Genomic DNA, 14,888 nt, shown 5'->3' with positions numbered 1-14,888 from the left:
GGAAAAAAAAACTCTGTTAAACATATAATGGTTCTTCTAACATGCCAAATCTTTACTCTGTACTTATGATGTTCTTAAAAAGAGTTTCAGTTTTTTTCCTCGTTCAAAAAATATGTGTAATAATAGAAAGGCTCTACATTATAGTCCCATCACAATCAATATATTTAACAATCAAGCAATATTATCAAATTTTTAATAATATAATGTTAATATTCAGCAATAAAAAATACGACAGTTTACTTTAGGTGTATAGAAATAGAATTGAACTTAAAAGGGCCCCATCGTTTTCAGTAGCTTAGGGCCCCGCCAAGCTCAAATCCGGCCCTGGTTTTAACCTTTTCGATAGTACAAAAAAGGAAAGAATAATATGTCGAAAATGCTTCTTTTAACTTTCTATATTTGAAAGGGCACCAAACAAACATTGCAGAGTAGAATCAATCGAACTTTTTCACAAGTAATTCTTCCCATATACGCTTTCAAAATTTTATAATGATTGTACGACTTAAGTGGGAAATTAGCTGCGAAGAAATACAATTAAGTTCTCTGTCTTGAAAAAAAGGAAATTAATATCCGAAGAACCCAATAAAACAAAACAATATGTAGTTAGTGCTTTCATGGTAATGACGATAAAATACAATTTAAAAGTAATGATAAAATATAATTTAAAAGTAAAATACAATAAATATTCAAAGGTAATGATAAAATACAACATTAATTCAGACGTAACGATAAATACAATAATAATTCAAAAGTAATGATAAAGTACAATAATAATTCAAAAGCAATAATAAAATACAATAATAATTCAAAAGTAAGGAATACATATAACAATAATTAAATTATTGTTATATGTATTCCTCATATATAAATTAATGTTATATGTATTCCTTACATATAATTTATTGTTATATGTATTAATTATTGTTATATATATTCCTTATTGTAGGTATAATGATAAAATATAATATTAATTCTGAAGTAATGATAAAATATAATAATTTAGCCTTCCTATATCACCTTTCAAAGTTTATAATGGTTATACGACTTAAGTGTGAAGTTAGGTGTTAAAAAATACAATTAAGTCTACTGTCTGGAAAAAAAGGAAATTAATTTCTGAAAAAAACAATCAAACAAAAAATTTGTATTTAATGCATCAATGATAATAATGATAAAATACAATAATAATTCAACTATTATGATAAAATACAATAATAATTCAAAAGTAACAATAAAATGCAATAATAATTTAAAGGTAATGATAAAATATAATAATAATTCAGAAGTAATGATAAAATACAATAATAATTCAAAGGTAATGATAAAATCGATAATAATTCAAAGGTAAGGATAAAATACAATAATAATTCAAAAATAACAATAAAATACAATAATAATTTAAAGTTAATGATAAAATATAATAACAATTCAAAGGTAATGATAAAATACAATAATAATTCAAAGGTAATGACAAAATATAATTTATCTATAATCATATTAATTATTTTTGAAATCTGAACATAATTGAAAAATCTTTACTGATGAAGCCTTTCAGTTGGTTGATTGCTTTTCTTTATTTAAGAAACACAAAAATTATTTAAGACATTTGTCTTAATTCATAAATGTTTTTTTTTTCTTTAAATTAAAAGTAGTTCCATTATATTTCATAAAAACTACTAAAATAAACAAATTAAGTTTCATTTCAATGAATAATAAGGAAATACACTTAAGCTTTTATATCAAGGTTCAATTTCTTCTGAAAGTAACAAATTCAAAGCCTCAAGATTTCATCCTATTTCAGAACTACTTACCCGGAACCGATCAAGATCTAAATCTGGAGAACTTATCTATTCTTAATGTCATCTTTATATTAAAAACGAAGTAATTCTATTGTGAACGTTCTTATACTTGCTTTCGAAACTCCACTTCAACTTCTATCTTTCTTAATTAACATAGCCTTGAGCGGTTTTGAAATCAATATTAAGAACTTGGAAATAAGATATTGGTGCGTGCTTTCGAATAAATATTTTGCGTTCGTAATGTATTTCTCCTTAAATATAATTGGTTGCAGTGTAATGGATGAAATTAAATAAATTTTGCGTTTGTGTGATTAGGCGCATACTCTGCAAATTATAGTAAAAAAAAATTCTAATGCACTATCTTTGAATAATCGCATTGTTCTTATTGTTTGAATATTCAGAAATAGTTTCCGTAGATATGTACAGTCTGCAAATTAATTAATAACACCTAATTCCGTGTTTTTGAAAAGCATATTTTCTGTTTTTATTTTTCACAAAAAATTAATTAATTTCAAATTTTATCAATTTCACTCTAACTAATAATAAATAAATGTAAAACATGCTCACGTATATGTAGAATATATAATAGAATTTTTTACTTCCTCTAATGAAAAATAAAATATCCAACACCTACACAATTTTTTTAGCAATGCATTTCTATTAAAACTCAAAAGTCTTTGTAAAGTTTCCTCTCACCCACATATTACAATACTAGAAGTTCCACTTAACGATCCCCGTAGTTGTTTCTCATTTATCATTGTTTTTATCTTAAAAGTAGTAAAAAAATAATTTTGCTAAAAAAATTACTAATTATTAATTTCTTATATTAGCACGAAATTTATTCATATGTTAATCGCTTGGCGAACAAAGAGCTCGTATCCTTTGGCCATGGTTGATCGTAACGAAATTAAAGGATGCCTATATTTTAAAAATATCTTACTGTACTTGAAAAGAAAAATTTATATTTATGTAGACAAAATGGGCGATACAATAAAAAGTAGTAAATGAAAAGAAATTTCACCTGTTAAATATATGTAACGATAACAATATATTATATGACAATTCACATTGAAAATATTTTTTACCTCTCATGATTTTTTTTTATAATTGATATAAATGTAAATATTTATATCTGGCAACATCTTATCTCTCACGTATTTTTTTATTTATTATCTTTTTAGTTACTTTTGATTTGAAAAGTTGAAAAAAGGATAAATCGCGATAAAAGATAAAGAGATAATTTTTCACAACAATGGATACATAATTATTATATAAAAGAAAAATGCAAAAAAAAATTTTTTTAAAAATTTCGAAAAATTAGAATTTTGAAAAAACTTTCGTCAAATTTCAACTGAGCAATCAGTGAGCAGTATTTTTTTACTTCAAATTTAAACTTGATAACACTTCAATTAATTGTCAAATCATTTTCTTTGCTCTTTCAGCATGTCAAATTTCAACTCTGCAGTTGCATTTCTGCCGCCAGTATATCAAGCAACGTGTGTCTTTTACCACAACTTTTACAATTAATAACTCTTCAATTAAGTGTCGAATCAAACTATTCGTATATTTTCTACACACCTTCGTAATAGACCCTTTTTTTTTACCGGCAAAAAAAATCACGAAAAAAATCATTTACAAATTAAATTACTTTCGAAAAAATTGGAATTTCGAAAAGCAAACTCGATGTTAAGTTTTAAAAAAATGTGGACCTCTCAGCCTGTCAAATTTCAACTCTGTGGTTGCATTCGTGCCACCTGTAGAGCACCTGTACGGTATTTTTTTTTAATGGCGGGCACTTGGAACTATTGTCCATTGGCCACAGAAAGTGCCAGAACTGCTAACTCTCTTTTCGTTACCCAGTGGGCATCTGTGGCGAAGCCACGGTGATGGAGCAGCGTCACCCACGTCACCCTACCACAACCCGTTTATAGGGCGGGTAACATTCACACACGAAGGAGAAAAGGACACAGAACACAGATAGAGAGAAAGAAACATTCATGCCTTGCCCGGGAGTCGAACCCAGAACCTTTCAGATGCAAGGACAGTTCCCTGCCCCCTACACAGGCCGGTCGGCTGTACGGTATTTTTCCCCCTATAATTCTGACAGTTAATAATTCGCAAATAATAATCGAATGTAAAATTATTTTATTCGAATGCATTTAGCATTAAATTGTGCATTTTTCTCACACCTCAGTAGTTTCAAGTTTCTAAGTCTCAAAGTTTCTGTCTAGCAAAAGAAAATGTAGCGTTAAGTTGAACAACCAAAACAACGGCGGCGCTTACGATTTATTACATAGAGAGATATCATACAAATTGATTTTATTGGAACAACTGAGTTTCCATAAGAATTATTTTCTCGCATTTTTTAAAAAAAAATTAATGATTTATTCTGATATATGATTTTAAAAAATTGATTTTTTTGTCATTAATAGCATGCAAATGCCAATAAAATATTGAATAATTCAAATAAATTATAAACTCCAAATAATATTATCATTTGTGTCTAAAATTATTTTAATTTATGTTCTGGTATTTTAATTTTAAAAATATCATTGAAATGTTTCAGTTTTCAAAATTTGAGATATTTTAATTTTTTTTAAACTCTAATAGAACGAAGTTGATGAAGACAAAACAAAGATTGTTTATTTTAAATTAAGAAGAAACGCTGTTGTTTGTTCAATTTCTAGTTCTTTCTTCGGTTTTGCTCAAAATTGAAAAAAGTGTTGCTAATTATTAAAAAAAATAAAACTACATACATTTTAAAGAGATATTTTTTTCCTTAAATATCCTGATTAAAAAATAGAATCAAATAAAAATAAATTATAGGTAATATAAAAAAGTGAACGTAAATTTTTTATTGCTTTTTACTTAGAAAAATATTAGAAGATTTAGCATTCAATAAAAAAGTTACTATGTTAACATTTTAAAAATCTTCAATGTTTAGAATCTTCTGAGGATAGTATTCAGTTGGCAAATTGGGGAGATGGAGCTTTTTATTCCTTTCCAATATTCAAGAAGCAAATAAAAACTAGTTAGAGACACTGAAAAAAACTTATTTTTATTCATATTTGTTATAAAGATAAAGATTTAAAGAAACTAACCAAACAGCATACGGAAGTTGCCAGGAAAAAGCTTCCGTTTTTCCAATGAAGGATATATACCTTTCGTTATTGAATGTTTCTCTAGATTTTACACAACACCTATCTTCAGCAAAATTCTTACTCTAAATGTGACGTTTGATATTTTTTTTCCTTATAAAAGATAATATAAATAAAAAGTTCAAAGTTCATATATTATTTTAGAAATGTTTTACGATTCAAACAGTCATGATTTTCATAGTCGGAAATATAAAATTAAACCAATGGTATGTTATCCTTATTTAATTATCGGTAATTTATTTTGTGAAAACCCCTTTTATGTTATTACATTTCTAATGTTTTCTATTATTAAACCAATTTCAAAATGTTTTACTTTTGTCTTATGATACATGATTTTGATTCCATAATTTTTTTAACATTATTTTACAAATTAAATCCGTAAAAAAGTTATAAATTATAACGATTTAATTTTTTCTCAAAAAACTTTCCATTGTATTAAAATGTAACTTATTAATTACTCTAAACCATACTTTTTGTATATTATGCATTTAATGCTAAATTTTTTTCCCTCAAAAACCATATTTTATGATTTAATTTCTTGTAATTTCTGAAAACACATCAGTTTACAAGTGATATTGAGGACAACATTCGTTGCATTTTCTCAGTCTCTATGTCAATTCCAGATAAAGTAGCATTGGTAGTAACTCATTTATTTTAAAGAAAGCAGACGATTTAATAGCATTCATAACTAATAAAAATCTTATAGTATAAATATATGTTTATTTAGTAGTATATAATAAATACATCGTTAAGTAGAAAATTTATAATTGTTTAGTTTTGGAAAATGTTGATCAAATCATTAAACAATTTTATCTTTTTTTTTAATCATTCAGAATAATTGTCAAGTATGATTTAAAGCAGTTTTTTTAATTTTTGCATCCCATCAAGTAAGATCTGTTTTAAGAAATTTCAATCGATTGATATACAATTTTTTTTAGGTTTAAAATTAATTTTGATCTGACAAATATTTTATATTTAATTCATCGTAATGTTAACATTAATTATAGTTTTAGCAAACCATAGAACTTCAAAGATTTTTTTTAAATTTTTTTATAGCAGGAATCTGTTAGATTTATAGTATTTTATATTTAGTAAGTAAAAATGACCTGCATGAGCATGAAGTGGGATTTTTTTTAATATTTAGAGTTAAAAATAAGTACCACTATTTAATACTGTCACAAAAATTTGTTTTCGAATGAAAATTTAACAAACATTTAATTTGTGATTTATTAGATTATCACATATTAGTTTCCATACTATCATATTAGTCACACTTGCTATTTAGAAGTAGATTGTTTTAATGTATGAGATATTTTCTTATGGTTTCAGTGAAAATCAATCCTATTCATGTTTATTTTTTTGTTTTTTTTTTCTTCCTCAGCCTCCTATACTTGTTGTAAATGTTACTGTGGTAGAAGCTCAAGGCTTAGAAGCTAAAGATCCAAACGGTAACTTGATAATAATTTCATTTATTTATTTACAATTATCTAATAAATTTAACACCATAACGTAAGATGTAGAGAAAAAAAAAATTCTCAGTATGCAAATTTGCTTTCTTTATTTTACAAAGATCAATTTATTTTGTAATATCCTATCACATACACTGTAAAAATTTACAGATCAAATTACCGTGCAAAGTTCTGGAACTTAGGGTGCATCCATTTTACTGTAAAATCCATTTTGCTGTAAAGTCTTATACAGCAGTATTTACAGTAATATTAGTTTAATTGGAGTGATTTTACAGTAATTATTACTGTAAAAATTGCGGTATATCAGATATTTTGTTTTTTACAATGTTTCGGTAAAAATGGATCTCATGGTAAAGTGTACCAGCACCCTGAATGCTCGTACTTTTTACCGTAATTTGATCCGAAATTCTTTACACTGTAATACGTGAAACTATTTAGTACTATAAAGCAATGTATATATTGAGATAAAAAAAAAGATTTTAAGACCAATAATAATGTAACAATATCGGATGGAAAACTTGGAAATCAGGTTATCATTCTTAGAAGCATCATTCATTCACAACGCTGTAGAATATAATCACTGTTACATGATTTCTTATATTTTGGGAAGATAAGAATATAATCGTAAAAGTTAAAGTTGCATGAATGAGAAATAAACAGCATATTTTGCATTAATGCAAACTTAAAGGAGAAAAATATATTCACAAACTTCAAATGGCATTCTTCAAACCAGGTTTTTCGTACACATGTCATGAAAACTGTTTATATTTTCATTCGATTTACTTAAACTTATGACGACACAATTACTCTAGTTTTTGTTGCACTTAAGGTTGTTTTAATTATCTTTGCATTTTTTTGTTTATTACAGGCTTTAATACTTTTTGAAGCTTGATTTAACTCTTTTTTTTTTCCTTTTAATCAAACATTTTGTCAGGTCTCTCATGTATTCAAAGAAATCTCATAAGCAACGTCAGTTATTTGCGCCCTAAATTTATTACAGGACCTGGCGCTTTGCAAATATTGCCGTCATTATTAAATACTCCAAGCCAAGGAAAAACATCTCGTACTTTCTTTTTAACTCGATATTTTTAGACTAATTACAATCAGCCCATTTACCTTTAAGCTAATTAAAAAACTCTACAAAGATTAACTCAAACAGTTTGGGTTTGACTGTACTTATTATAATTAGCCATGAACTATGATATCCCCTTCAGTAAAGAAATATGCTGAATCAAATTAATTGAGATTAATTGAGTAATCATTATTGTATCTTCAATGAATTATATCCTTTTTCTGTAATGTGTTGCAAACGGATTGCAATAAACCAGATTAATTTAGCTAATGAACTTTTAGTTTCGTAACTGCTTAAAAGTTTTGAACTCATTGCAAATGAGCCTAAGAAAAGTGATAAATGCTAAATAAAAAATACTGGTGAATTTCCTATATGGCAAATAACGTCAACGATTTTCGTACAATCAGCATATGACATATATATATATATATATATATATATTTATNTATATATAATAATTAATTAAATTTTCCGAAAGATTGTTTCATCCAGATGAGCAACACTGCAAAAACACTCCAACTTTTTTGTGTGTAGGATACAAGTTAAGTTTTTAATACATTGTTCTTAAAAAACCAGACCGTTTCAAAATGCAATTTTGTAATTTCTATTAAAATTTTAAACGAAAATCGAATGAAATAAACTTTGAAAAAAAAATGAATGCATCTTTGTTTTACAGGCTTTAGTGATCCGTATTGTATGCTGGGTATCCAACCAGCTAACACTCTAGAAAGAAGAAACAGTTCCGATGATGAATTCGGAACTGGAAGTATAAAAGGAAGTCCTAGAAGGCAGGGTGGCCTTAAAAAATTGGGGGCTTCCCTGAAAAGAAAAGACAGGATACGCAGCAACAGCATATCCGAAACGCTGCCAGCCAAATTCATCAGGACAACTTCAGTGAAACCACAGACACTGAACCCACGTTGGAACGAACAATTTAGATTGTAAGTAAACAAAAAGGCCCTTTAAGTTGATCAGTTACTTTATTTTATTTTTTGGTTAGAATTTTAAGGTTTGAAATTAGTCTTTCACAGTGTTTATTGAAACTCTTTTGATAAGAAAAATAAAAAGAAACACAGTTTAAGTGCCTAACCCTTGAGCGACGCTCTAATTGTAAACTAAAAGACTTGTTTGTGATTTAGAACGGTTGAAAATTTAAATATTTTAAAAGCCATAAAACTTTTTTTTCAAAAAAGAATTGCCAATTTGGCAAGATTCCTTTTACCCCTTCTGTTGAAAATTACCAGAAATAATGAATAATAATGGCGAACAAATTTTTTGTTGCATTTATACAAATACTTGACCTTGCCTAATTTGGGTGTGGGGATTTCAAATCTAAACTTATTTTTTCTCGCAAACCTTCGGAATTTTTAATGACGTTCCTGGTTTATTTTTGATGGAAAAGTACAGTTTTAAAAACTTTATATTTAACAGGAAGCTGCATCAATGTTACGACGAATTTCTGGGGGAGTAAGAGCACATCATCATAATAAAAACTGCATAGGAGCTTTAGCCCGGCAATGTCGGCATAAGTTCCTAAGCAGTTTTAAATATTATAATATGTCCTATCTACCCTGGAAGTTTATCACAACAGATATGTGACTCTTTGGTATAGATAACGTTTTTAAACTTAAACATTTCGACAAAAAACAGACTTAAAATGTCATCTTAGAAAAAACATTATAGCTTGGACAGAGAAACACCGGTTAATCAGCGACGCAAAAATATCCAAAATCCGTTTTAAAAATATCCCATGCTACAGAAAACAAGAAAGAAACTTAATCCCCGGTGTTATTATCTGATTTTGCAAACTTTTAATAGGCCCAGTTTTTTTTATTTAAATTTACTACGCAACTTTTCATGCTTCACTAAGTATAACATGGACTAACAATTGCAAACACACAACAGCATATTATTCGTTAAAAAAAAAATTCATTTAGTGAAGACAGAGAGCCATTCGAAGTGTGTAAATTAGTCTTCTTTTGCTTTCTGGTAGAAATAAAAACATAATTCATGCACCATTTGAAAGATAATTAAATACATTAAGCAAACATAATAATACATATACAAAATATAATATAAACATTATAAAATAATACAAAATATAATAATACATAATATAATAATACATAATATAATAATAAACATAATAATGCATAACATAATAATACATAATATAATAATACATAATATAAATCTATTTGTGCAAATTGATTTTTTTTTAAATTCCTCAGAGGTTCATATCCCCCTCAATAAAACTAAATCGCTACGTAAAAAGTAAAATCTTCCACACTTTCAATAAACATAGTGCAAATTTCATTAAAAATCTATTACCAGGAATTTGAAACTTCAAGAAAAACTTTTTTCTCTACGGAAAAATGCCTTATAAAAAAAAATATTTGAGACAAAAATAAATAAAAAACATAAAAGCAATCTTTAATTTTGATGACTAAAACTATTCACGGTTGAAAGAATCATCTCAACCAAAAAACATGTTTTTTTTATATTTAGAAATAGGAAAGTTTCGAGAATACTGTGCAACAGTACAGGCACTTTTTAATATAACTTTTTTTTCCTCCATTATATCAATAACAATACCCTTTGTTTGGTTATTCTTCTCCCCATTATCAAACTATCGCCTAAAGCTATTTTCGCTCATAAGCGGTAATTAACCATTTCAGTTTTTATATCCGCCCCACTTAAAATTTTGGAAAAAAGAGTAGAGAGCTTCGCCAAAAAATATTGGGGATTTGTTGAAAGGGAAAGCTTTTCGTTTGAAAGAAAGTTAATGATTAATTAAAGCTTTTCGTCGAATTTTTCTCATAAACCATTGTTTTAAAAATTTCTTTTGTATTTGCATTTTAGGCTTCATATATTTATTTTCTAGAGCAACTAAGCTGATACTCTACCCGGAATTTAGAATGAATGTGTCAGCAAATAGATTCATTAGCTTCTAATCAGAAATGCACGAGTCTTCTGGTGTAAATAAAATTTCTAAGTATTAATTATTTCAATACAAAAATGTTATATTATTTATAAGCTGATTAAGAGATTTTTTCGCAAATAACTCATATTTTTTGCAAGTAAGTCTTACTAATAGAAATTGAAAAAGCACTGTATTACACTCATGGACAAAAAAATTAGCGCACCAAGAAGGAGTCGTCAAAATGAAACGAAATTTTGCCTACGTAATGACTACTTTGATATAAGTAAATGATTAGAAAATCAAAGATTATCGTTTTTCTTTGATTTTTTAAACATTTACTATTACCAAAGTAGTCATTACGTATGTAAAATTTCGTTTCATTTTGATGACTCCTTCTTGGTGCGCTAATTTTTCTGTCCATGAGTGTAAATAGAACAAAAGTACAAACTAATATTTTATGATTATATGAACTAATATTTTATATAATTTTTCTCCGTTATGTATAAAATAAAAATAAGATTGTTTGGTTGGTTGATTAGGGTTTATTGGCTCAAGAGCCAGATATGGCTATACTGCGCCAGTCACTAGGTTATAAAAATTATTAAAGAAATTATGAACCTAATGCCAACTAACATACTAAACAAATAGTATTTTGTTAATGTGGAATTCAGATTTGTAGTTTTTTCTCATATATGTTTATATGTATCTATGTTACACATAAGAACATGAAATACGTAATGCCAACTACATACTTAACAAATAGTTATTAACTGATGTGTTTGTTAAATTTGTAGTTTTTTCTAATCTATATTAGCTCGACTTCGCGTGCAGGTCGTCGGGCTATAGCCATTCAGCAAGCAGGGTATTGCCATTCCCTCTGCAGAGGATCAAAATTGTGATGGCATGTCTTCGGATCATCCTCAGGGATGTTTTCCTGACCCTCACCAATAGCTTTTTATGCAGGTCTAGTGCATCGCAAATAAAGTATACCTATCTACATCCATATGAAGATTAGTTTTTAAAGATACTGATAAAATAAGATGATTTAAGCTTATATCAGTTCATTTTGTACCATTATGGGCATAGAAGAACATCCGGACATAATTATGCGTTAATTCTAACTATTTTAATGTCTAACAATTAAACTGAGTAATTTTGGAAATGTGCTTGATGGTACAATTTCAAAATTCAATAAAGTATGCAGAGTTTGAGAAAGTGAAATTTTTAATGTATTTTTTCAAGTATTTTTTTTTTAATTAAGAATTTCGATTTGTTTTTATTTTTTAAAAAAATTTAATTTTTTCAATAAAAGTCTTCGCGTGCCACTATTAAAACTCCACCGAGCTACATTATAACATGATGAAACAAGTTAACCAACCATATAATTTAGTTGTACAGTTATTTATACCTAGAATTAGATAACCTGATCATAAGAAAATATATAGGTAACTTCAAATCAAAAAATATTGAGTTATTTGGTTCGAATTCTATACCCAAGATATGAAATACTGTAATGCATTTCCAAGCAACTATTATAAATTATTGTTTTTCTATAATTGCTGACTTATACGGTCGCCATGTAAGATTTTACTAAGCCGTATTATAATATTACTTAAGGTTCTAAGAGTTTTCTAAAAACTAAACTATCTCACCTGTACATAAAAGTATAAGTACTGTCTAATGTATATACAATAGTACAATCATAATAGGTAAAGTAATTTCCCTACGTAAATTCAGAAGATTTAACTTTTACTTTAAAACGTTGCTACCGGTAAGAAAAGTTTAACTTAACAAGGTGGCACCTTCCGAGTACTTCGACTAATCAAGTTCATTTATTTTAACATGTTGTTAAATGTCGTTTCTTTTTTTCTCGTATTTGAGTATTGTCCAAAAGAAAGAAAGTGTAAACGCCCTCGATTTCCTTTCAGAAATTTCAATTAAATTAGAAGAATACAGTTTACGCAACATGACAACCCTCTATTCGAATGTTTGGTAATGGTAAATACAATAGGTAAAGTAATTTCCTTACGTATATTCAGAAGATTTACTTTTACGTTAAAACGTTTGTTACCGGTAAGAAAAGTTTAACTTAACAAAATGGCACCTATGATTTTCCGAGTACTTCAACTAATCATCTAAGTTCATAAATAGCAAGTTGTTAAATATCGTTTCTTATTTCTCACATTTGAGTTTTGTCCGAACGAAAGAAAGTGTAAACGCCCTGGATTTCCTTTCTGAAATTTCAATTAAATTAGAAGAATACAGTTTACGCAACATGACATTTCACCCTCTATTCGAATGTTTGATCTTTTGTGCGATATCCTTCAGCATTCTATCTTTGTGAAATAAAATAACCAACTACAACCAAACATTAAACTGTTACTATTATCTGACATCACAATACATTTCTTAAACACGCCGTCACTCTCCACGCAGGAAAGAAAACCACGACCTTGAAGAACGAAAACAAGAAAAATCGAAAGTAATCATGGGTCAGTTAAAGGTAATTTCAAAAATCAGTTACTTTTCGACTTGAATAAGCTGACGCAAGCCTTGATATATCAGATACAAAGAGCTTAAATCATTTTAAAGTAATTTAACTGTGACCTCATCTCTTTATTATCTTGCCATTCATTGCAACCACCTTCAAGAAACATTCTTTGTGAGTTTAATGAAGTAGCACGGAATAGGCCTTTCCCTGTTCTTAATTGTTTTGCATTGTTAAATATCCATTATGTAATTCTTTAAATTTTTTGTCAATGTATTTTGTCTAATTAGTGTTTTTTTTTTCTTTCTTTGCAGAGACATAGAAGATATCAGAACGGATAGACTACATTTAGATATTTGGTAAAAATTTATTTACAAAGTCAAAATAATTTATAATCAATTATTTTTTTTTAAATAAAACTAAATAAGGGATCGGTGAAATATTACGTAAGTACTAAAAGTGCGATATGGTTTATGACTTGCTTAATTTTGGTCACAAGGAAGATATGAGCAAAGCATTTGTAAGACATTAAAATTCCATTATTTTCACATGTAGTCCCCTTGCCGTTAGGCTAAGCATGGGATGTTTTCGTGATTTTCCTCTTCATGTAACGCAAATATGGGTTAATTCTTTTAAAAAGTCCTCCACGAAATCTATTTTGTTCTAATGCTTGACCAAGGAATTCTCTTGTCTTCTGGGTTGAGCTCAAAATTAAAATGCTATGGAGTTGAACATTGATAGTCGTATACTCAGTATTGGGTCGACTGCTCAACGCCGATTATAGAATGAAATAAAAGCCAAAATATAGCAGATAGAAAATGCAACAATATATTTTACAAACAAAAATTTCAAATCTGAAGTAAAAGTTGAACTTAGGGGAGAAAAATTGGGATTTAATATCCTTGAGCTTCAGAGATCACAAGCAGACACAAAATTTTTCTAAAGAATATTCCACTCAAAATTTTATAAATGAAGTGAAACATACATTTTGTTTGATGCTAAGTTACATTTGTCTCTTGAATTTAATTCTAAAATTTGAATGCTACACGATAATCAAAGTTAGAACAAAATCGGAGCTTTGCTAATTTCTTAAGTAAACATGAAAGGTGGTTTGCGATTTGCTAATATTTGCTAACAAGGGGAGATGCATTATCAATGCTTACGTTAAAAAAAAGTCAGTAAAATCCCATTGTTTTTAAAATTTTCTTAAATCCAAGAAAAAAGGCAACAAAAAAATTTACATAGAAAAATTTGAAATTAAGAATAAAAACTAAATTAGGGGAAAGAAAAAAAATGGGAAACAATTTCTTTTAAGGGTTGCAGTAGTTAAGGATGACTAACACAGAAGAACACAAAATATTTCGAAATAATATTTTTCACAAAATTTTAAAAAAAATTTGTAAAATCCAAAATTTTTTCTTATACAAAGTTGCTTCTTTTATTTGAACTAAATTCTAAAAATAGACTACTACACAAAAAAAAGGGGGGATACTGCGACTTTCTAAACCACGGGAAAAGGTTTATAACAAAGAAATAGGTCAAATTTTTTTTTAAAAAATTTGACAGAAACATGCTTACGTTATTTTGAACAGTCCCTAAATTGTAATAATAAAATAGAATTGATAAAAAATTTAATTGAATAATAGAAAAATTCCACTTTTATACAGCACAGAAAAATACCTTTCTTGCCTTATCGTTCTCTGTTTGACAACAAAAATAAAACTGTAAGTAATAGTTTAAAAATAAGATGGAAATGCCTTCCATTAACATAAATCTATTTCCTTTTTCTTTTTTCTAATAAGTAAAGTGAATTACTATTCCATTTTCCACTTCATATAAGACACATAAAATTATTATTTAAGTCATATGAATTTGATTTTTTGAAGAAAATTTTCTCCTTTTTAGTCTACTTAAAAAACGTAGTCTTTTAAAAATCTATTTATTTATTTTTTAACTAATTATGACTAGTGTTGTCTTATTTT

The 14,888-nt window shown here is 27.5% G+C and overlaps 1 protein-coding gene across 2 annotated transcripts in view; it reads left to right on the top strand.

Annotated features, from left to right (window-relative positions):
* The window catches only part of LOC107441121 (BAI1 associated protein 3), a 108,256-nt gene that overhangs the window by 16,618 nt on the left and 76,750 nt on the right, over window positions 1-14,888 (top strand). For both annotated transcript variants that reach the window (XM_043046307.2, XM_043046309.2), the window contains exons 4-6: window positions 6,336-6,402; window positions 8,172-8,436; window positions 13,221-13,265. In XM_043046307.2, the coding sequence (XP_042902241.1) occupies window positions 6,336-6,402; window positions 8,172-8,436; window positions 13,221-13,265 (377 nt within the window). The remainder of the gene's footprint in view (window positions 1-6,335; window positions 6,403-8,171; window positions 8,437-13,220; window positions 13,266-14,888) is intronic.

Source organism: Parasteatoda tepidariorum, chromosome 9 (genome assembly GCF_043381705.1).
Source record: "Parasteatoda tepidariorum isolate YZ-2023 chromosome 9, CAS_Ptep_4.0, whole genome shotgun sequence".
NCBI classification, from domain to species: domain Eukaryota; kingdom Metazoa; phylum Arthropoda; class Arachnida; order Araneae; family Theridiidae; genus Parasteatoda; species Parasteatoda tepidariorum.
The sequence above is the reverse complement of the archived record's forward strand: the minus strand, read 5'-3'. Positions and strand labels throughout refer to the sequence as shown.